This window comes from Glossina fuscipes, unplaced genomic scaffold, assembly GCF_014805625.2.
Source record: "Glossina fuscipes isolate IAEA_lab_2018 unplaced genomic scaffold, Yale_Gfus_2 3, whole genome shotgun sequence".
NCBI lineage: Eukaryota > Metazoa > Arthropoda > Insecta > Diptera > Glossinidae > Glossina > Glossina fuscipes.
Genome location: NW_023998417.1, coordinates 12208900 through 12233294, shown reverse-complemented (window position 1 = coordinate 12233294; position 24395 = coordinate 12208900). Strand labels below are relative to the sequence as shown.

Below are 24395 nucleotides of genomic sequence, written 5' to 3'. Positions count from 1 at the left end.
CTTTCCGGATGCACGGAAAGCTAACAATAATCATAAACGTTATAAAGGAAGGAAAGCTAGTTTTGAAAGTTATTAAAAAACGGCAACATCGGAAGCATTTTCACGATGCATTTTTAATTTACGTATAGAATTAGTTGATTTTTGTGCGTGCGGTTGGTTAAAACGGGAATTTTCGACCAAAGAAAATGCTAGATTTTTATTAGTAACTAATATTTAAGCAAACTTGTTGAAAATCTTCTTTGATATGCTTCAGCAAATATTCTCTTAAAGATTTTGCAAAAAAATTCGAATGAAAACAATGAAAATTCTCTGTGGTTGTGCTTAGCGTCGTCTTAAAAGTTTCAGTTTTAAGCACTCGCATGCTTTGCTTGGAAAATCAAATATTTTCTCCTCTGAATACATTGCCTCGACTACAATTATGTTTGCCAACTAGAAAAAAGCGATTGTTTTTTTTTTTTTTGAGAAACATAGATCGCGACTGACTATATTGTGTAAGGGTGAATGTTTAAATTTCATGTCACTTTTTCCAGTATATTTCTTACTTTTGAGATTTGTTTTTCCCGAAAATTTAGTTGGTAAGGAACAAGCCACTAGTTCTTTCAACATTTTAACAGATGAGATGTAACCTTCACTCCTTCATGCGCATTCAATATTTACAGGTGAGAAAAATTGCAACAATATCGATGATGATTAAAACAACCGAGCATATATTCTTATAAATGTAGATATAGACAACTATCTAAAATACAAGTGCAATAGATTAGCATTACATTTTCTTCGAATTTCTCTTCTTTCTTCTAGTTTTTTTTCCTTCTAAGTTTATTTGTAGCTGGATTGTACAGAATGTGTGCGATTAAAATATCCTCCCAAGGGTGCACTTACTGATCTTACCGATTCCTTCGATGATCTAGGTAACAAATTCGCCACATTTTTCTCGGAATATTTTCAAGAATTTATTTAAATTATACGTAAGCGTAAGTTGCTGTACACCTGGCGTTACAGTGTCACAGCTTAAACTGCTCTCTTTATACTTATAATTCATATTTAATTCTAATATCAACACTGTTAAATTGCTAAAAATTATTCACGGTAAAAAAAATTCATCATCGAAAAATCGAAAACGGTTTACTCTCAAAATTCGCAATATTTCTGCTTCCATGTGGCCTTTCGATTCAATCTAGTTCAACTGCTTTTCTCATCGATCTGAGATTATTCATTTCGCCAGAGAAATGACTTTTAACAGTAAAGTCTTTTAAAAGCGCCGGTATCTATCAAGCTATCGTACTAATCATATGATATCTGAAATCGTATGATAAGGAAAGGAACTTGAAAGTTCCATGTTTATTGGTTGGCCTTCTTATATGTTTTTGTCTTCGTTAGAGGCGGAAAGATAAGTGTAGTGAAATCCTACTTCTGGGATGAATATAAAAACAAACATTTACTAATCTTCCCAGTAATTTTTCAGCATTGTACTCAACTATTTCTCTATTCCAAAAGTATTTCGACCCGTTTTGCGCTATTCTTCTTTCTTTTTCTTATTTTTTTCTATACAGAGATAAATCGTCCCATTCACTAACATCAAATGTTGCACATAAGAACATAAGAGCGGGAATATGGGATTCATTCTAAAGCAATCGGTCGTTTTATACCATATCATTATCTATCACTAATCAATCATTTTAACTTAAGAGCGCATGCGCATTTGTTTAAGGAAAAACAATTTGGAAAACATTATTCAAAGTTATCGATTAAGGGATACACATACATACATACAAATAAGACATACTTTCATATTCTTACATAATTGTATTTATTGTATTTTGCCTAACCTTTTATTAATTGAATTTTTAATTTTATATTTTATACATATATATATATATATATACATACATATATATATATATATATATATATTCTCAACTTTTTCTTCTTTCTCTTTACGCTAAAACACATTTATGCTTACACTTTCGTCATCCTTCGTTCTATACGTAACGTTAACAAATCAAATAGCAAATCAAATAAAATAAAAAGTAAATATTGAAAACCACCCAAAGAGTAAATTGAAATACTTTGTGAAAGAAAAAACTCTAACGATTATTGTTAACAAACAAACATAAAATAATTAAGAAAAAAAAAAAAAAAAAAAGAAGCGAATACAATAATAATTTGTTTTTAACGGAATGCCTGTGTAAATAAAATAAATTGTGATATTTCTCTTAAGGATCGCCAATAACTACCGATCTTTATCGTTTATCACTGCACTACTTATGAAATCGATTCAATGGATTCAAGAATGCTTTTACGTCAACAACAACAACAACAAATTCTAACTTGTTAAGCATGCCTGGCTAACTATACCGTATATGTGTATGTATATACCTAAATCTTTATGTGTATGTGTATATATATATATATATAGGACTCTTTCTGAACATGGCTATGGTTGGGTTGAATTGTGTATAATTAATAAACAACAAATGAAAAAAAGCAAACAAAATCGCTATATATGGATATGGATATGTTAATGTTATTGTCGCTAAACCAATGAGAACCTGGCCGAAGGAAACTGATCGAGTGACTTATCTACCTAAATAACTATAAATGAAAAAACAAAAAACTGAAAAAGCTCTTAGCCACACAAATATACGCTCAATCTCAATATACGCTAATCTAATCGCAGTCGCAGTCGCTTACATCGTTCTACGTTACGTTCCTAATATTCATCGTTACGTATCTTCTAGTCCTTGCGCTAACCAAGACAATTCGGTTTTACTTAAAAAATGCCTGTAAGTTTATTTTACAATTAATTGATTTATTTTTCTCCTTTCCTACTACCCTTCTGTGTTTAGTTCTTACATTAGCTTTTAGTTAAGCTTTTCAAGTTTTCTGTAAACGTAGTGTTATTTTTTTGTAATTTCCTGAATTAATCTTTTCCCCTCTCTTACTCTCTATATAACCACCTTTCCCACTACAATGGTTACAATTAATTGTCTCTGCCCTTAGATTAAAATTATATCGTAACAAATAAAGAATTTATAATCGTCTTCATATTGCCGTCCCAATAATCATGAAGGGTTTTTTTTTTTTTTTTTTAAGTTTTAATTTGTCAGCTACCGATCGATGAGTTTTCGAAGGTGCAGTTGATACCATTGTTTATCCTTTTTCTTGTATTGTAATCGGGTTTGCATCGGCGGATCGTGCTACGTGAATATTAAAGATAAACATATCAAATTTTTTACATTGTATCCCTGCATGTCGCACCAGGAGATCTTCAACATGGATATGGCATTGATTAGTTATGGTTTCTTTTATTCGTTATGGTTATTACACTTGCTACGCTCTTATATTCTCATTTGGGTTTAATTGTCTCTAAACTCTATGCCAACTATTAGTACACTGTCACTGCAACTGTAAATTTTATTTAGATGGAGTGAAATACGTTGAACTCGATACGTGAAGATTAATTTGATAGCTCTGCAGTGGGTGTGTTATCAGGAACTGGATATTATATGTTGTATTTGATCAATTGATCTTACATTTGCTGCAATTAGCTGAAAGATGGCAGTCTCTCTAAGCCTCCCTTACGTGATTTCCCTTTCTTGACTTTAGAATCAAAAATTCCTTTTTCCTTTAGCATATCTAGGGTCCCATTATGTGTTTTTCTAATTCCATTGTTCCATCAGAAAACCCCGAAAATAATTATTGCGCCTGTTCGTTCGCCTTTATGCGTTTTCGCATATAGTCATATCGTTCGTTTCAGGCCGCGTATTTTGTCCGTTATTGATATAGGAACGATACGGGGTATGCATCCCAGAATATTTTATTGGCTGTCCATGGCGATACTTAATCCGGAATACGGCCGAACTTCGGAAAATTAAAAAAAAGATGATTTCCAGAAGCAAAAGCTGCCCGTCTATAATCACGCTTGCCTTAGTTGAAAAGATACATAAGCTCAGGAATACATCTTTTCTTTATATAACGATGGTTTTCCAATGTCTAGATAGGGTTAAGCCAAGAACGAGGTTTTTTGAAGCCATATCAAGCTTCTTCATAACAGTGCTCTAAAATATTCAAATGAAGTTTCCTTAGATGCATATAATCTTCTTCTTTCTGCTTTTGATTGCGCTTGCGTGATTCCGCTTCCTTATAAAAGTGCAATGTCAATGTAGCTTTGCACTAACTCACAACAACCCAATATAATTAATATAAATTTCAATACATTTTCATCGGTCCGTACCGAAAGCTAATTTATTTCCGCTTCATTTCTTTGCTAATTTCGATATAACATAAACTTTTTGTCGCTTGCCTGGTGTCGGCAAAGCTCGATGGGAATGTATATCAGTAAGCAATAGATGGTTCAACGGTACTGAAGATATTCTGAGCTTATAGCTTATAAAACGCTTCACTCCTTCACACCTAACCTTAGATTAACTTGTTTTTAATAAATTGTATATAAAAACTCGCTGCTAACTAAATGGAATAACAACGATTTTGTAAAAAATAACATTTCCTACCACCTCTTAACCCTTTAAAACTCCACCTATTAATCATCGATTTAAGTTAGTTTTAAAATAATTTCCTTTTGTTAGCTTAAGTAAAAGCAAATTATGTATTAAAAATTATTTTTTAAAATATTTTTTTTCATTTTCTATATTTTTTGCTCTTATTCTCTTTCGCAATTTTGCCCTGCGATGCCAGAATTTCTCATTTGATAGAAATTACGGTTATTTGGAAAGAGACGAAAATCCTTTCGAAAAATCCGGATTAAATAAATATTTCGAGAAAGATATACTGAATCTAACAACAGTCGAAAATAAGGATTATCAGTCGGAATTCAAATCCAATAAAATCACATTGAGTCAATATTTTGAAAAGGAACTTGTCGACAACTCTGGCAGTCTTAAAGTAACGGACGAACGTTATATAAAAAAATATAATCCAGACGAGTCGTTATCACTCAATGAAGATATCGAATGCGACAAAGGAAGCGATGAATTAGATTTTTATACATCATATGCTTCATATATGAATTCATCAGATCCTGGCAGTGATACGGTTTTGGTAACATTTGATTATGGTTTCAGCGATTCGTTGGATGATGATAATCACATAAAAATGAATTGCACTCCCTTTAGGAATAATTGCAGTACATTAGAAAAGGAAGAGAAGTCCACTGAAATGATTAAAGATCATAGACGCATGTACAGGATAAGAGAAGAAAATTTTATTATAAACGATGAGAAATCGACATATTATGAAAATGATTTATTTAAAGTCAATCATATGCGTTATAATTATGAAGAAGTAAATAATTCAATTTTGTCTTCCTTGGAAGAGTACAACGTCGATACTTCTGGTGACTATGGATCTTGGCAACAATCCGAAGATGACTCTACTAGTAATCGTAGTTTTTATAAATACAATTATGAAGATTTAATTAGGCGGGAAATTTGTGAAAAGACGGAAGACGGAAACGAACATTTTTACTATAATAGTTTGGATTATTTGAATTAGTTTAAGTTTTATTATATATATATATATATATATATATATGTATATATATGTAGATATTAATTTACGTATTTATGCAATGTATATAATTACTATAAACTTTAGTCACAGGTTTCGTTTGTGAAGCTTCACCTTCATTATACAGTTATTTATTAGTCATTGAAGTAGATAAGTAGAAAATTGTAAACAACAACAACAACAACAACATCTTCCTTTCAAACTTTTAACAATAGTTCCTTATAATTACAGTTCTTTAAAAACACTGTGGCAGCAGTGATATATATAGTATATATATGTATATTAAAAAAAAGAGCGATGTTTTAATAATGAGCCGACTAAATTTCGTACAATTGTATAACTGCTCAAGGCGTGAGCAAAAAAGATATTGCATTAAAAGAATATTCTTCAAACTTGCGAATAAAAGCTTAATTAATATTAAATAAAGAAAGCATCAGAAGATCCGTAAAGACTAAGCTTCGAATCATTTATTCCCGTAATTTTATTGGAATGCATTTATATCACTAATTGATAATCCCTCTATGCTTTTGCGAACTTCTTCGCTTTTATTGATTTCAAATCATTCCCAATCTTTGAAATTTCTTACTAAAACTAATCAACTGTCAACAAGATTTAATGAAAATTTACAAAACAAATCAACTATAATATGAAATGAAATTTATTTGTAGTACGTCTGCTCTCTCTCTCTCGCTCTCTCTCCGCCTTTCAATATGGAAGGCAGGGAAGGAAAAACCAAATGCCGAAAAAAACATAAGCTGGTCAATTTCGGTAGGCGCTATAGGTAGTATGGTTGTTCCTATTGTGAACTTCCTATTGCTTGAGAACTTACTAAACCTAATCTATTTCATAAATCGAGCGCATTTTATATAAGACTTGAATTTCCTAAACTTTCCTGTCAGAGTTTCGTAGCCCAAGTGCGAGTGGCTTTGAAACGGACCAAAACGATACACGTTACGAAAAGAACGACATGACCGTTTCAGAAGGACATTCTTTCTTGTAGACTTCTTTATGAAATCATCCATCGCCGAAGTTTTTTGAAAAAGTGATTGATATGACGATGTCTAAGTTGTCGTTATCAAGTTGTTTGTTTCTTTATTAATAAGAAAACTTTACAGTACAGATTCCTGTCGATCAATACAAAATTCCAAGTGAATTCTTTTTCCACATGAAATGTGTGAAATCTTCTGGACCACACCCATTAGTTTGTTTATAAGATACACTTACTAAACATTTCGTCCTATGAACTTATGGGGTTGCGTGTTACATAGGTCGGCGTTAGTGTAACCAAGAAGCGAAAAGCGATGACAACTTCATGGCAGGAATGGTTAGCAAACCATGCGAATAATTTTTATGAGATTGTGTGCCCGTTCCTTTCTTTTTCTGTTTGATATTGTTTACTTAAGAACTTATCATATTATTTGCTTGTATGCGCATACGTCCCTCGTGCGCATACTGATGTAACGTATGATGTAACAAAGCAATCGACGACTGATGTTTCTTTAAAATCGTTCTAAGCTGAGTGTTTCCTTTTTAAGTCTTTCTGCAGGCCTCTAAGAGTATTTGCATTTTAATAACGTCTTTTCTAGACATTTCCTTGAAAGCATACTTGCATACCATTATTATACCTGGCTGCGTAAGTGGTCTACGAACTTTTAGGTTTTCTTGCATATATATATATATATATATATATTCCGATGATGTTTGATTTATGTTAGCGAAAAGTGTTTAACAATTTTCGTGTTGATACTCTTCACATTTTTTTTTTTGTTTTTTTTTGCTTTCTTATAATATTTATTGTCCACCTGTATATATTTTATTTTTGAGCGGCTAGTTTATTTTTCATTAAATTTCTGTAAATACGCGTATATATGTAATGATTCTTTGGCTTTGTTATTGCTTAAAATTTTCATAACAGCTTTTGTCTACCATATATTTAATTTTTGATGTATCTGAAGATAATTTGTAGATATTTCCCATTAGAAAGTAAAAGTAAACATCCATGAGATACACTCACAATTACTCCACTACTTGTTATTGTATTTTCATTTAAAAGGTCAACTTTTATTTTATATATGATTAATAAAATACAAATTATGTATGCATGTATAGTAAGTATGCGAGTATGATCAATCGCTTTAAATTAAACGATGAAAACTTTGTTTGAATTTATTAAGAAAAGAAAATAAAGAAATAAATCAAAAATGTTTACAAACTATGTAAATTATTAAATACAAAGTATAATAATAAATTGAAAAATATGTCTCTTACTTTTACTAAAAACTAAAGCACATTTATCAGACCTGCCAACTACTGGATAAGATCAGGCAATTTTCTTGGCCCTCGTCCATGTAGCCAGAGTGCGAAAAGTAAGCGACCAGCGGTGATCTGCCCCAACTTACCTGGTGCCTCTATTTTCAAGACACACGTTCGCACAAACACTACACCCTCTACCCACCGTTCTCTTCCTATAACGTTTCCCGATCATCATTGTGCCCGCAGGTATAGGGGACATTCCCTAAGTGGCTGGTCATAAAAAAAAAGCCTTTATATGGCCAAAATGTCGAACTTTTAATGCCTGCATAAAGTTCTTCTGTTTCTTCCCTGTTAGACGTGAAAGGGCTATATTTTTGATATAGGTTGAATTCATTGTCAGTTAAATTCAATAAAATGTTGTGTTTCGCTAAATACTAAAAATCGCTACAATCCAGCTTTTTAATATTGTTGCAACTTGTTGCTATTATTTGATAAAAAATAGTTTTAAATTTAATCGAGAAAAATATTTGTATATTTTTTTCTTCGTTTCTTCCAATGTCTTTCGCATCATGGCTGACAATGGGCTGAAAAACAATTACAACTACTCTTGCAATCGTTCATTAAATTTCTTTACGAATTCAATTGCAAACACCGCGGCATATTAATAAAAATGCTGCCAAATAGCATGCAGTTTTAATTAAATAAGCGATTTCGAGTTTTTTTCCATTTAGTGATTTTGAGATGTTAGATGTAGTGGCAAACTCCGCACCAAAAGTAAGTATTATGTTATGTATTTTATTCGTATCAAGTTATAGGGTATTTACGAAGCGTTGAAATATTCATTCAGACTAAAATAATAGTAAGTAATAAAGTGATAAAAACTATACCTAAATATACATTAAATCACTGAACAGCTAATGTGATTAGAACGTTAGAATAAAGTAGACAGCATTGCTCTGCTTTATTACAATCCGATCATATTAAGCTTAGTAAACGAAAAGCAATCTCGTTGAGTTTCTCCTATTAGCAATTGAATAGGAATTTCGCGAATAAATCAAATCTATTGTAGTAAAAAGTTATGTAAAAATTTCTAGCAAATTTTTTTTGATTCTTGTTGGATAGTGGTTAAATCATATAATGTCGGATTTTAATAAATATCACACAAGTGGTGAAACAAGTGAAAATTGCACTCGGGTTTTATAATTGATTTCGGAGTAACACCTGCCAAAACTCCATTTTGCATTAGTTACCATTATTATGCCGGTGATGAATGTAGATTTTTAAATGCGCTCGTTTGTTCTGTGTACGTCATGTTGTGTTTAAAAGAAAAGCAAAATAATTAAAAGTAAATTCTCTTCGTTTTTGGCCATTATTTATAAAAGCAAAATAATTATATGCGAACAAAAAGTGAATAAGAGGAAGAGAAAAATAAAAATAAAATTGTTTAATAGCGATATGAGAAATCACTCAATCAATTGTGAAATAGTGAAGAACAAGTTATTAATTCAGTTGTGTTGTCAAAGTTCGCGCTACAATATTAGCAAAAAAGAAAAATTGAAAATGAAATCTAATTAAAATAAAATTTTACGGGAAATCACTATACAGATAAAGGCTACCAATGACAGCGACTTTAGGTAAGTGATATGTTTTCTTTATTCTATAGATTATATATTATTGATCAACGCAGCACTCTTCGTAAATTTCATAACGTCCATGTTTCCGCATTATTATACGATGTTGAAATTCTAGAAAGATTCTATGCCTAAGTACATAAACTTTTATATTTTATAACGCTTCTACTGCAGCTCATATATTGTAACTAACAAAAATTTGAAAATGTTATCAAACTCCTTTCTATGTAGAATATACAATTTTTGGCGACAATCAGAATAACCATCGAAGCTTTATATTCGAATGTTGAATATAAGGGCTATTAAAAAGAATGGAATTTTTAAAGATTTGGTCGTTTTTAAGTAGAGTGAAATAGTTTTAAAGTTTTCAGCTCAAGATTTTATAGCCGCTGCCTTTTCTGCGGTTTTATTAATTTTATAAATAAGGTCTTTAATTAACGGCAGTTGTAAATGTAAAGAGTAATGATAGTGAACGGTATTTTCTAAAGGCGCTTATTTTATTTAGCTCAATGCGTCTTTTTCAAGCTAAAAATTAGGTGCTTCTTCTCCCCCTCAGAGCTCGTTTTTGGACTCCGCCAAACGCAACATGGGAAAGGATGAGAAGTAAGCCCACGTTTAGCGACAAAATCTAATTTATGACTTTTTCTAACGAAAGCGGGCGAAGAAAAATAAAATTTTTGAGAAAAACAAATCAAATTTAGTACATTTGGGCAAAAAATAAATAATTGTCGTTTTATGATTGGCCTTACCCGACTATAATGTTTTTAATTGCCTTTATATCCGTTATAGTGCCTTTTAAGTCTAAAGTAAATAAATAAAAGAGGAGTTTTGTTCTGCCATTTTCTTCTTTTCTTTCCACTTTTGTTGTGCCACTTTGCTGAAGTACTTCACTGAATATAGCAAGAAAATTGCAAATTTCTTCATAGTTGAATGTGAGGTTTGCTTTCCCCATCTAGTTTATATTTTATGCAAAAGTGAAATAAGCACAAAGAAAAACGATTAAAATTTTTTTGTACACTCTGTTATTTTGCTCCAACGTTAGGATCGCCTTTTAATGCACATTATATCGTATCAAAGTAGCCGAGGCTTCTTATAGCCACTCTCCTATTCTCTTTCGACCGGAAAAGTGTCAAAGGCACTCAATTTTACATGCCTTCACCCACATGACATACTTAAAGCGGGAAAGCGAAAATATGATACAGATGACAAGGAAACAGCTACTCTCGTCGACAGGACGGTATTGTTACACTATTGAATGTTTTTTAATAAGACTTCTAACAAAATATTTTCCGTAAACTACAACATTTTGCCTTCAATTGAAGATTTCATGGTAATCTTTAATCTTTAGAAGGAAGCCTTGTCTTCAGCTCAGTCAATGTTTATAAATAATTGTAACGTAAAAAGGGAGTAGTTTTAAGCACATTTCTCTGTCTGTAGTGCAAGTTTCGGGAATCGATACTTTACCTAATTGTAGTAAAATATAAAACCACTATATTTGAGAGATTGCGCATCCAATATTTCGGTTATGACTGTAGACACTTTCTCTTCCTCTCTCTGCCTCTCTCTTCTATTTCTCTTAGTTAATTTATTGCACAGAACGTGTGATTTAATTAATTGCGAATCTCTGTTGAATAGCTTAATATGACAAATAGGAATTTTTTGCACTTTCTATTCTTCGGGACGGAGTTGTAATTACTGACCTCATGCAGGCATAGTAGAAATGAAAATTCAAAGTGGCTCCTTTACATCCGCTTATGTTAAACGTAAGCTGTTTATTCTGCTCTCTCTCTCTCTCTCTCTCTCTCTCTCTCTCTCTCTCTCTCCGTCTCTCTCTCTTTTTCTCTCTTTAAACAGTATCTTGTGGTTAAGTGGTGTGTATTGAGGACCTTTTCACTACGCTCAACTACTATGATAATTTTTTGCCTCAGTCAAGATTTCATCATCGCAATAGAACGTTTACAATTTGTTCCGACAAATCGCAAGCTCGTCAGGTCGTGGTAATTAAAATTCTTCTTTTTTTTTTTTTAATTCTTAATGACGATGTAAAAAAATTCTAATTTTTTAAACTAATAATAAAAGTTGAAAATGTGTTAAAAATATTTAAGAAAAAACAAATATCAGGAAATTGTTTGATAATGCTATTTTACTAGCAAAGCAAAGGATGTTTTAGTAAAAGCGATTTTAAGATATTAATCTTTTTTTTTAAGCCCCGACTTTCATACATATATTGACGATTAAGTACATTTCCATGTTGCATAAGCTGTCGTGGTAGTAATTTGTGAAATATATCTTTAAGGAAGTTTATGTCCGTCGAGAAAAAGTCGACAAAAATCGAAATATTACGACACGTTAAAAAAATTCTGTATTTGTTAGTTAATGTAACTGTGTGTGTTTCACAAGAGGAAAGAGAGCAATCGTAAGGTATGTATACGTATACATACAGCGAGTGTTAGTAAGGAAAGGTTTGCCTTTCATAAAGAAAATATTTTAGCCGGAAAATATGCTTCCGCACGACGAAATAGCGTAAAAGCTTAAAATGCAAATTCAAAGCTAGAAATTATTCGTGTTTTATACGTCCTGCTTATATACTTTTCTTACTTTTCACTTAAAATTTAACTACAAGAAAACTTTGCATATTTTAATTTATTTTATTCTTCTGTTATTACTTTTGCCTTTCATTGTACATACACATGTGCGGGGATATATTTCTATGTTTATCTACGTACGTTTGTGTGTATTTGCATGTGTAAAAAGTAGGATTGCGCATTACTGAAACCTACGTTAAGAACTCACATCTTTGTTGGAACATGGGATACACACGAGGGAAAATCTAAAGAAAAGATGTACAAACTTTATTTCAATTTTTACGCTCATCCAACGTAAAATAGCAAAGTCAATCACACTTACTTGAAAGCCTTTATTTTTGAGTCAGCCTTTTCGATAAGTCTATGCAATTGAAAAGAGAAAGAAAAGCGAAAGAAACGAGTCTATTCGAATGAAGTCATTTTGTTTGTTGCATTAGCATTTGGTTAGGAAGCTTACTATCTATTAACTTAATAACTCTGTACTATAACGTTAGCGAACGTCTCTAGCATGTACAGATATGCGTAGATCTTTTTGCCTTGCCGATCTCACTTCTACGTATACGATCTTTACATACGAGAAAAACCAAGAACCTAGGAGGAAGCAGAGAGGAATGACGTTTTCAGACGCCCAGGTATTGATAACTGTCATAATCTCAAATTAACAGGAATTGAATGCCGCCTTGTTTTTCAATTATGCGGCGGCTTTTTTTACTTTGTTTTAGTCAGTGGATATTTCTTATAGACATGTAGGCAAGGGTGTCGGAATATGGACAAGGAGAAGAATGAAAAAAAGAGTAGTGTTATGGCATCCACTGACGCGTACATTTCTCTGCTTGTCTATTGCTAGTGTGCGGCGGCTTCTTTCCAATAAACCGTGTAAAGAAGGCATCACTTGTGTAGACCGAATACCTATATATCTTTAGTAATTTGTTGTTAGAACAAATAATTCAATCTTAATCGTAATGAAAATAAAAATAAAAGAATTATTAAACCTTCTGAATCGAAATAAATCGTGCAAAAAAAGATTTAAATTTTTTCTAAAGAATACCAAGTCAAGGATGTGCGTAAAGAGAGAATCATATTAAAATAAAACTGAACGGGTATTCTACTTTGTCTCTTCTTTGCGTATTCAAAATCAAAGAAAAAGTTCCTTGAAAATCAATTTAAAATGATTCCGATTTATCTTTCTATAATGTTAAAAAAAAAAAATTCGAAATAATGAAACTTTCATCTCCACTAATAGTAGAAACTAATCCAAAATTTAATAGGCAACTTTTATCATAATTACTTAGAAAGTTTTTCTGTAACTGCCTTCAGTCTGACTAACCTTGAAATTCATTTAAAGCAGGAAGTATCCAATAAACTTTTTTTTTTCGTTTTGGTAAGAACAACTTTGCAAATTATTTTTATCATTAAATCGATTAGCATACGTACTGATTTTTATCGGTCTGTCTCTGTAATTCTTGCAGTTACAAAACTTGAGACCAGAAGAGAGAAAAAAAAGGACATCAAGTCTACATAGCTTAAGCTCAATGGCGTTTCATTTTAATTGACTGAATTCCCTCCATACCAACGAAACGTCTTTTATAAAAGAAAACAAAAATTAAAGTATTTTTTTTTTGTTTTTTTTTTTTTTTGGAACTTTTGTTATTCCTCTTACGGTTGGTAAAGGACCGTAAGTACTTAAATGTCATGAGAGCATTTTTCCTGTATCTTTGGCATTTGTGGTAGATTATTTTATCTAAAATATTTGCGTATACTCGTACTTTCATATATTTATAACCACGTAGTCCCTTGAACGTTTCACCTTTTAAACCATATAGATAAAAACCACCCACACACACAGCTACTGCACAAAATGCATATCATACGAACGCAATTTTAGGTTAACGCCATAGGAAAAAAGTAATTTGAAAAGAGTAAATTTGGTTTCCTTTCCGCTCTATAATCCAATGTCGTTAGGTGTTGGTGTTTTCCGCAATAAATTCTATACTTTCTTCCTAGATACACGACGGCATACATTTATTTACTTACATTCCATTCAATTTTCCAGTCAAATATTGTCACACTAAGCTTTTGAATTTTTTTTCTTTCATTTTCTGGAGCAGACATTTTCGTAGTCACTTATTAAAGAAGGGAAGTATGTCAAATTTGTCATTTCACATGGAATATTCGCAAGCAGATAACTCAGTCCCGACAAACTTGCTCGAAATTTTATGGCTACGGATTCGGAGACGCTGGTGCGCGTCGAGTAAAGTCGACGGAGTGACCGCAGTTGCTATCGACTAAGGATTTACTGTAACTGGTACTGAGTTTGCGCGCGTCGCATCATCGAATGAAGGAAGGAGGAGTTCTTTACCGTCAACTAACACATTCAAATTAAGTTCAAGTTTTCTCGATATCGGCCGCTGTAAACCGGCCCCAGGTGTGATAATAATCGGTAACATCTTATGATGCAGCCATCACACGGTGTAACGCCGTCTCCTCAGGCCGAGTAGTACGTAGAACTCTTGGCTGTCATTGAGTTAAGCAACCGGTTGCCGTCGCAATTACAGAGGAAGAAAGAAGAAATTTTCCCGACCTATTTACTACACTTACTGGACGGACGCAGACCATACTTTAGCCACTCGTATAGGGAACTAGATTATTGGAATAAAAAAACAATGGCGATCACCTGCCGGAACCACGTTAGACATATCAGATTTGCACATTAGATTATGCCCCACAGAAATCCTGGAAAGTATCCGTACTCTTGATTAGTCAAAGTAGCGGAATCAATGAGACAATATCTAGCCATCTGTCTCTGTAAAGAAACCACTATTATGATTTCAAAACAATGTTTGGAAAAAGAAAAGAAGTCCCAAATATTTTTCGGTCACTTCAAGAAGTGAATCACTTTTTCGCCGCGTAACCTTTTTTAGGCAACTTTTGGTGTAGAGGTTAAATATGATCTTTAACAGAATGTGCCCCACCTGAATGAAAATAAGCTTGCGTCCACAACTACCAAGCATAATTATGCGCAATACAAATAAATTGAATACAATGGCAAAGCAATGCTGTCGAGTGATATAGAAATATAATTTCCGGTATGAGTGCTAAGACATTTAATCGTTTCATGCATGCTGCAATCAAATGCTGTACACAAGCTGATAGTAGATATTAAAACACTGGACTTAAACCACTTTTTTGCGTATCCCCGTGTTATTCCAACGCTTTAGCATTTAGCAAAGCACGCATTTTTGGGTTGGTCGGATCCATTTTAAAGTTGATCTAAAAGAACCCGTAAGGAGTTTTAATTTTCTATTGTAATTTGCTCTAAATTATTTTGATAAACTACAGCTACATTTTTATATTTACATAATATATGTACGTAAGGGATCCTTTAACATTACATTAGTGTATAGCGTTTGCCTTACAATAAACTTATGTCTAATGAGGACGGGAATCAAAACCAACTTAATCTCGACATATCCTCGATGGAACTTTCAGTTTTCTCTAGAATTGACAATCCAAGACAACTTTTGAATCTTAATACAGATATTAATGAAAGACACGCAAGAAATGTAGGTAAAGATTTTTAATGATTGACTTATTGACGCAATTTAAGAAAACATTGCAATTTTCTTATATTCACTTTAGGTGGCATATATACGAAATTCGACCAAAGACAAGTATATATATGTAACATTTTTATTAGTTCATTCGATGTACATTGAAGGATATACGCAATTGTATGCGTGAATGGGTTGCACAAATACAAATGTATTCTATGCACTTGTTCTTCGAGATCCGACCAGAGAATTTGAAAAGAACAAAAAACAGATATTGTGTGTTTGCTGCAAAAGTCATTGACCTCAAGTTATTTATCTGCCTTGCTTTTCAGCGTCCGCATTTAACACTGAACACCAAGCGGCATATTAAGTTTTTCAATAGGTTTGTAACTTTCATTATGTAAACATTACATTAATTCAATGTCCGATCCTTTTATGTTACTTATGCTTTTCGCAAAATTTCTTTTTTACACGATTTGCTTTTTTCTTTTCCATTGTGGGCCAATTAATTTTGTCAGTCTTCCACGTACGTACGTTCTCAGCGTACGTATTCTTTGGAAAATGTCCACGGTGTGGCATAACTTAGCGTTACGTTATAGGACGGTTTAGTCATGCCAGTCTATCTGTGCCCAATGCATTCGAAATTTGCTTGGATCGTCGATCTCTACAATTTCTTCAGCGTAGATTCACCTCTATATACTGTAAAAACGATAAAGTGTATGTTTTGAGGTTATGGCAGCGTTACATTATTTGTGGATTTGAGTTTTTAAGTCCGTCCATCCACTATTTATTCGAAATTTCCAAAGCTTGCAACAGAAGTTACAATGCGGAAAAGAGAATTCAAGAATGTAAAAACCGTATTCAAAAAAAAAAAGAAAACGAAAATAAACAAAAGATGCCGCCACAAATAATAATAAGCTTTAGTTAATATCGTTTTAACGCGAGGCAGAAATTTTAAAAGTCGTTAAAAAGGCACGTTTTAATAAAAATGTTTCGGTTTTACTCGCTAAAATAATTGAAATTAACCAACTAAGCACGGGCTAATAACCATAACGTTACGTTCAACGATGGTTATCCAAAATTCGGCTTGCGGCATATAAGCGTATCAGTGTAGTTTTCACAAGTGCAAAAACTATATATCTGGATGTAGTGTAAAAAAAAGGGCAATAACCGAAAAGGATTTTTTTTTTTTTTTTACTTTTAATTTTTTGCATAAACAATTCTCCCTTCTTCTCTTCGTGGTAAAAGCTGCATGCTATTGCACTAGTATTACTGCGGAACGTCATGTGTATACATAACATTTATTATAATGGAACTTCAAGAAAGGAAGTATTATTAGAGTAAAGCCTTGGGTATTGAAATAAATAAATAAAACATCTTAAACTAAGCAAAAGAAACAAGAAATAAAATTTTTGATATTTTCATAAAATCGATAATAGAGCTTTCCGTTTACATGCTGATATCATTAAGGTCGATGGGTTGTGGAACGAAAACATTGCTTCAGTTTTGTTTTCGTGTTAGCGAAAGAATATTAACACAAAACCACTGAATCATTTATGCACAACTACATGCATACATACATACATACATACATAAAATATATTTTATTGATAAGACTTAAGCAGCAGACATACTGGGGACGATATAATGACGTTCTATAAATAAGTTGTTTTTTTTTATTTTTTTATTTATTGTCTTTTCTTTTTTCTGCTTTCTACGTTTCTATTGGAGAATACGTTTTTATATGTGGAGCTCATTTAATTTTTCCTCTTTATAGTTTTATTATGCATACCGCACATATAAACTTAGAACTACCCCAAGCACATATTCTTTCTCTCACTCTCTCTCTCTCTCTCTCTCTTTCTCTCCTCCCACATCCCTACGTTTACGTACGTCATCGACTATGGTAGTTAGATGTCCAAGCATTTCCTTTAGAAAGCAAAATGATGGAAAGTCCATAAAATTTGTTTTCGTTTTATGGAATAAAAATAAAAATACTTCTCGAAAACAATTTTATATTCTCAATGATGACTCAAATTCTTCAAATTGCAAAACTTATAAAAACCATTGAAATTGCGATATATTTGATGAATTTAGAAAATGATTACAATACGCTCAAAAGACATTTAAAAAAACAATTAAGAACTTGAATAATTTCAAAAGAAATTTCGAAAGCTTTTTCTGTTTTTCTTTCGCACGTAGATTACGAAAAGGAAAAAAAACATTGTGTAAACAGATATTTTGAGTGCATTTTGTATTTACAATTTACATTGTGGCTCATTGCCACGTTTTTCATACATGAAAAACTTAATTTATCTTGCGATATTAACAAAAATTTTCTTCACGGGGGAGAAAAAGGTACAATTATCCAAGTTCTTATTAAGTGCCTTTGCTGGCCATGCAAATCATATTTTGTTTAAGCAAATGCAATCGCCGGTGCTACTTGCCCTTCTAATAGCAATCACCATCAGGTAATGTAGTCGATTATAATGCAAACTCAAACCAGCCTGCGTCAATGGATCTTCGCCTGTTTCTTACTCGAATGCAAGTTCACATTATTTGTTGGGTAGATCAAGTGCAAATCTCTTTCTAAGTCGATGCTCTAACTATGCCCCAATGGGTTAATGGGGACTATCGGATGATGTAAGTCTTCAATCACCTCCTAGTCGAATGCAAGCTCTCATTTGTGGTCCAACTGATACCATGCGATTACTTATGCTATTCATTCCACACAGGTCTAAAATCATGTAAAGTCCTTACATTGTTCATTTACTTTTTTTTAATGGGATCGAATGGCATGGTCCGCAACAAACACTCCGTCCGTAAGACATATATGATTTGCACAAGATTCTTCAGTCCTCAGCCGGTCTCCGGAATGGTGCCACTAGCAGTAGTGACAACGCACGCTAGTTTGAAGCCATCGTTGTAAGTATGATAAACAGTTTGCCGAGTCTCCTGTTCGATTCCGGCTTTATCGACCTGTACTTTCTTCTTATTTAATTTGACAAGAAGGCGCTGCTAGTACATGGCCACTACTGTGTTGGTATGATTCTTTAATCCAATAAGCCTTTCTAGTTGATAATGGAAATTATGTACATGTATTCAATTACATACATCTTTAATATATACTTTCCTCGTCATGCTTATGAAATGAATGACTTACACGGGTTGACCCATATTTCGATACACGCCGAAGTAAAAAAACAAAATGTGGGACAACGTAACGGAAGATGCAGTGCAATGTGCATGCCGAAGGACTTATTACATATTGTCTCGCTTTGAACTTTCAACACAATCACGTGCGGTTTAATTCAATACTTTACTCAGAGTAATTACGAGAAAAATAAAAATGCATGTGTATAAAGAAAAAAGAAGAGTTTTAAAGAGAAAACATATTAAAAGAAACACAATTGAGCCGCGTGGTTGCACTTATGCTTACAAAAGTGCTAAATAAACAAACATTAAAAAAAAAAAAAAAATGAGAACAAACAATCACATTTATGAAAGAGGGTCGGAAACTGAATAAGACATTTGTTAAAAAGCTTAGACAATATTAAACTCATCGTTTGTTCATTAAGTAAAAAATCGTAGTTCTTAGACAACAGTAACCCTTTCAAGTGAATTTTGATTTTTTATTCACCTTGAGATAATTCAGCTTTTCTCTCTCTATCAGGAAAAGTCAGTGGAATGATTGTAAGAAAGGACATAGGAAGAAGGGTTTCGCAGTGAGTCACAGAACGAACAAGCCTCGGAAGGAGAGAATACGAACGACTTGTTTAATTTCACATGTTCCCGTTCGTTTCTTTACTTACGCATCCTGTTGGATTCGAAATGAGTCTACTAATTACTCCTCACTCATTCGCCGGTTTCTTGTAACTACGATATGATGTTGGCAATGCGAGCTAATACACTAAAAAAGCTATTCTAGTTGTTATCTATATTTGGATCTTATTTGGATCAGACCATTGTACCAAACTTCATTAAAATTTCTCAAAAATTGTAGCCTCTATGTTGGAGACAAGAATACATGAAAATACAGGCAGACTGCCTTGGCCACTTGAATTCAGAGAATGACTTTCAATCCATTTATATGACTATAAGTAAGGTATAGAGTATAAAAATCGATTAGATAAAAGTCGAAATTAGGATTCATCTCCTCGGGCTTGGACGAGTTTTCTGCTTGATTACCAATAGTGGCGGAACATCTCCTACGTTTATTAAGTTATTTTAATTGCAGTACACCAATATAGGAATGGATATGTCCACCAAGATCCCAAACAGTTCATGCAGTCTTCGAGACTTACTTAGTTAAGACGATTTACCTTCTCGCAGTGGCGACTGAAACCTTTGTTCTTCCAGTTTCTCTCACACCTGAAGTATGCAGACTAGTGCGTTTTTTTTATGGGGCATAAATGTTCGAATTCGATTATTTTCCAGCTAATTGTTGTTTCCACTATTTGTGACTGACTGCAGACTGTGGTCAGTGCGTCAACTTGACATTCATATTGTTTAAAAGTTATTATCAAAAACATTTGTTTGCAATTTTTTTATTATAATTTCAGAAAATTCATAAGCTCAAGGAATATTTCCGATTTTTAAATATTGGAAGAAAATTTTGCGATTGGCACAAACAAAGCTTAACAAAGCATCATCAGTTAAAGTGCGCACTAGCATCGGCGACTATTATTTTTCCAGTAAATAGTTACCTGAACTTAAGTGGTTACTACTTCTTCTTAAATTTTGTATGAACACACAGGTGGTATAAATTCCGTGAATCCTAGACAAAAAAAAGGTGAGAACAATTTAAAGAACAGTTGGGCATAGAAATACGCGCCGCTGGGGAGACGTTAGTGAGCTCGCTTGTCACAGTCAATATTACTGCAATAGCAACTGCTGGGTGTGGGCGAATTTGCGCCCCGCCACCGGTAAGCTAACATCATCGTCATCATCGTCACCATCATTATCATCATTTTATTGGATAATTAGAATCAACACATGAATGCCAGCAGCAGCACTATCAAGCAAATACTTAAGTGCTTACTTTACTAATTACTATAGATTTTCTTATTTTTATTTTTTTATTATTATTAGTATTTTCCTCATATTTTTTTTTTTTTTTCCATTTCTCGCATGCAAAACAATTGCCATTAAACACAAACTTGATATATGTAAGCAAAGGTTAAGCAGCATAATAATTTATTTATGATATTATGAAAAGCTTCGATAAGAGAATTCATTAACGCAGACAATGTACAATGCACAAAGCTTTCATTAAAAGAGCATTAAATCCTGAACTCTTTGCTATTCTCACAAATCGTAGCCAAGTCCTCACCTTGACTACTCATTTTATTTGCAAACATACAAACATTTATGCTTACACACACATACACACAAACGCAGATAAATGCTTAAATATATATTTGTTTATAGTTATCGGCTCTCGTAAAAGCACTTAAAAGCCGCCCACTTGCGTTTGCCTTTAACTATTGTGTTGGGCTCTCGGCAAGAGCAACTTGAAAATATGCTTCCCTCGAATTTTTCGCTCTGATGCAAAACTTTTTGTTACAAGTGCTCTACTCACTCAATAATCAACCCATTAAATGTTACGTTTCTTTGTTTTATTCTACAAAAAATAGGAAAAGAAAATTTTAAACAGTTTCAGTGATATATAAGAGCAAGGCTTCAGAACATCTGTGCTTGTATGATTTGATTTGATATCTATGTAAACGATATGGAAGAGAAAGGGATGGACAATCACTTTCGTTATATAATTATATTCAGGCTTTTTTTTAAATTCAAAAAATTTTGGCTTAGTGACACTACAAAGCCCTTAATAAAAATTCTTTTCCAAGTCTATTGATAATCGAAGAAGTCCTTCTGTCCGACCATAAGATAACAATTGCACAGGATCGTCAGCCGATCCCTGTTCAATCTCCACGTTAGCTTTATTTAAGCCCCCTAACACAATTTAGTCGATAACATAACATGGTTAGCCAGCTGGTAGTTTGTCAGGTAGGACATTAGCCTAAGCGCTTCATATCATACATTAACGGCATTTAGGTAAATTATAGTCGATATCGAGTCTGTTCACTTCTTCTCCTGATACTTGCTTCATGGCCTCGCAGTTAACTTCTATAGATGTAATTGCAAACAAGTCTTCCTCTTAGTTCAATCTTAATTGCCTTTAAAGTTTTGATAGACAGTGGGACCATCTTTGAAAAAATTCGAAAGTTTCAACTTAATCCCATTAACAAATTTCGCTTGATGTGATCTCGCTTTAGCTGAACGCAAGATATATATTATTTCTTACTATTTCACTGTATGTGTTCAAAAGTTAAGTGAATAATATATTTAATCCTTAACGAAACATACCGCAGTTTATAGCTACGAAAACTTGCAAGTGACTTAAAGCAACTGAAGCAGCAACAATCTAATTATTAGCAAATTATGTGCGATCTATACCTAAAAGCAAAAATTTTCTACTTTTATGGTACCCAGTAGAGTGATTTTTCCGCTGCTTCCCCCGCTTTTTTTACAACCTGTATCACGCCTACATGCCAAATAAGATTTTAGGGGACTTACCACTATCACTACCTTCTTCTCAAGGACGATTTTTAAGCGTAGACATTTCCAACATTTTCTATCCTATCGCGCTTTGTTTGCCTATAGCATACATGAGAATATAGACAAAATTTTATCGTATAGTAAATGTTGTTTATAAATGCCGGTCCAAAGAATAGCGAGCACCGCCAAAAGGAATCGCACTTTAAAGGCTGAAATCCGTTTTCTTAAAGTGTAATGCAGCTAAGGTAATTAAAGCGGAGAGCACACGCCCTACATTTTGCCGGCAAATGGTTCTTCCCATACCGTCGCACACAGTTTTAAACTTGCAAAACGAAAGCACAAAAATACAACTACCTTCCTCTGCTTCCTAGGTACTACAATATCAACACGTACGGTATACACATCGACATTCCTTGAGTGGTTGGCCAAACGAAAAAAAAAAAAAAGAAGTGAAAAATTACATACATAAACGTTGTATGAACGAACATATTTTATGTAAACCCGAGGCAATGTTTCACGACATCTAGAAGGCAAAGGAATTTTTGATTTATCATTGACGGCATACACTAAACATCCTAAAAAGCTGGCACTCAAGGCAGCAAGGAATAAAGTTACCTTTTTTTTATACTCACAACGCATGCATCAATCACTTAACTAATTCACCTACACTTAAAGGCACTGCTTGGAAAACCATCTAATTAATTTCTCTTAAGTTTAACGACAATTCGAGATGTGAAAGTAAATCACCGACTAGGACTTTCTTATGCATTGCTCTCGCATCAATGTAATTAAATATATTTGACGTAATCGTAATCTTTCTTTCACTTTGTCTGTCACGAGATTATTAAGGAAAGTACATTAAAGTCTTATTTTTCATTGCAATAAAGCCATACATGTTGACATATGATCATTACTGTTCATTAATTCATAAAAGGCTTTTACAGAACGCATTTCATTTTCATACCCATAATTCTCTCACTCTCTTGCGCCATTTTTCTTTCATCTTCCATCTCACTTTCTTTCTGTATCTCATTTTAATGAAACATTCCTAATACATGTTGGTCTTGACTTTAATTACTTGAAAAAACATATTTAATACATAATTATAATGATAGTAATAATAATAATAATAATAATAATAATAATAACGATAATGATAATTAAAAGTGATATTAACTAATGAAATGAGTAGAACGAAGAGTATATGAAATTTAAACGCTTTTCAATGTTAACGCACATAAGAAATTCCCTTTATATGCAGATATACGTTTATATGTTCTTAGATGTGGATTTCTGTAGGCTTGGAAAGAAATTCCAAGCTGTGTGCAAAAGGATTTTTTATGATTTTTACCATCTTTCTGAGTGAAAATTCTCATTTGAAGTTCCTTCAAGCAAATGATTTTGTTTAATGCCGGACAGTAACTAAATATCAGTTAAATAAGAATTTGAAAAAGTTTAAAAAAAAAATTAAAAAATATTAATTTTTTTGCAATTTGTTTTATTTTAACAATTATGCTTATAATTTGCTTTTTATAAAATTTCTTTGTTTTATGTGAAAACCAGTTGCAGATCTGCACTAACTTCACTTTATTGTAGGCGTATGTGTGCACGTATTTATAGTTATAGATAAACGATAATAAATATTATTTGCACCTACACAGAGTCAAGTCAATAAATAGAAAAAAAAAAAACAAAAATAAAATCAAAATAATAATAATAAGAAGAATCGCAATAATAATAAGGACAAGTAAAGAAAGCTTTTCAATGACTAACTAAAACTTTGTCTATGCGACTTTCTCCCTTTTTCTCTCATCCTTTAATCCGGTGAATTCTTGTATTCATTTAAACGGAAAAAAAATAAAAAATAAAAAAAAAAATATCCGTTCATAAAAACGCTTCCTTCTGGACGCTGCAGAAGGAAACCAAAGCCGGCACCCTGAATTTCTCATCGTTCAAAAGTAGCTTTACTTCCAATGTTAATTTCCTGAAGAGAAGGTAAAAACTTAAAAAAAAAAAAGAATAAAAAAATAGAATCCGTTGCGAAGAGCAATCGTTCAAAGTCAAACTAAATAAATTTCATATGTTTTTCCTCTACTTTGTCGTTGTTGTTCTTCTTCTTGTTCTTCTTTTTCTTTTTCTCGTTCGTTTTCGGCTTTTTTGTCCTTTCTCCTTTCTCTGTTTGTCTCTCCCTCTCTCTCTCTCTCTCTCTTCCTCTCTCTTTCTCTCTTTCTCTTTTTGTTTATTTTCGTCCTAAAAAATAATGTGTTTCGTCCACATTATGC

General features: G+C 32.8%; 1 protein-coding gene and 1 long non-coding RNA gene across 15 annotated transcripts in view; both read left to right on the top strand.

Moving 5' to 3' along the window:
• The window catches only part of LOC119634584 (putative uncharacterized protein DDB_G0277255), a 106121-nt gene extending 98839 nt beyond the window's left edge, over window positions 1–7282 (top strand). For 3 of the 9 annotated variants that reach the window (XM_038028826.1, XM_038028828.1, XM_038028827.1), the window contains exon 8: window positions 4699–7282. In XM_038028826.1, coding sequence (XP_037884754.1) covers window positions 4699–5514 — 816 coding nt within the window. In that variant the 3' untranslated portion in view covers window positions 5515–7282. The other 6 variants (XR_005246965.1, XM_038028831.1, XM_038028830.1 and 3 more) reach the window with 6 other exon arrangements.
• Window positions 7283–9163: 1881 nt separating this feature from the next.
• LOC119635197 lies at window positions 9164–24130 on the top strand. Of its 6 annotated transcripts, none has more exons than XR_005247032.1 (4): window positions 9164–9416; window positions 20112–20243; window positions 20306–20474; window positions 24029–24130. It is a non-coding gene; the product is annotated as an uncharacterized LOC119635197 (long non-coding RNA). The 6 variants fall into 6 exon arrangements; XR_005247029.1 differs by lacking the exon at window positions 9164–9416 and adding an exon at window positions 11333–11410; XR_005247030.1 differs by lacking the exon at window positions 9164–9416 and adding an exon at window positions 11333–11410 and having other exon boundaries at window positions 20728–24130.
• Window positions 24131–24395: the final 265 nt, after the last annotated feature.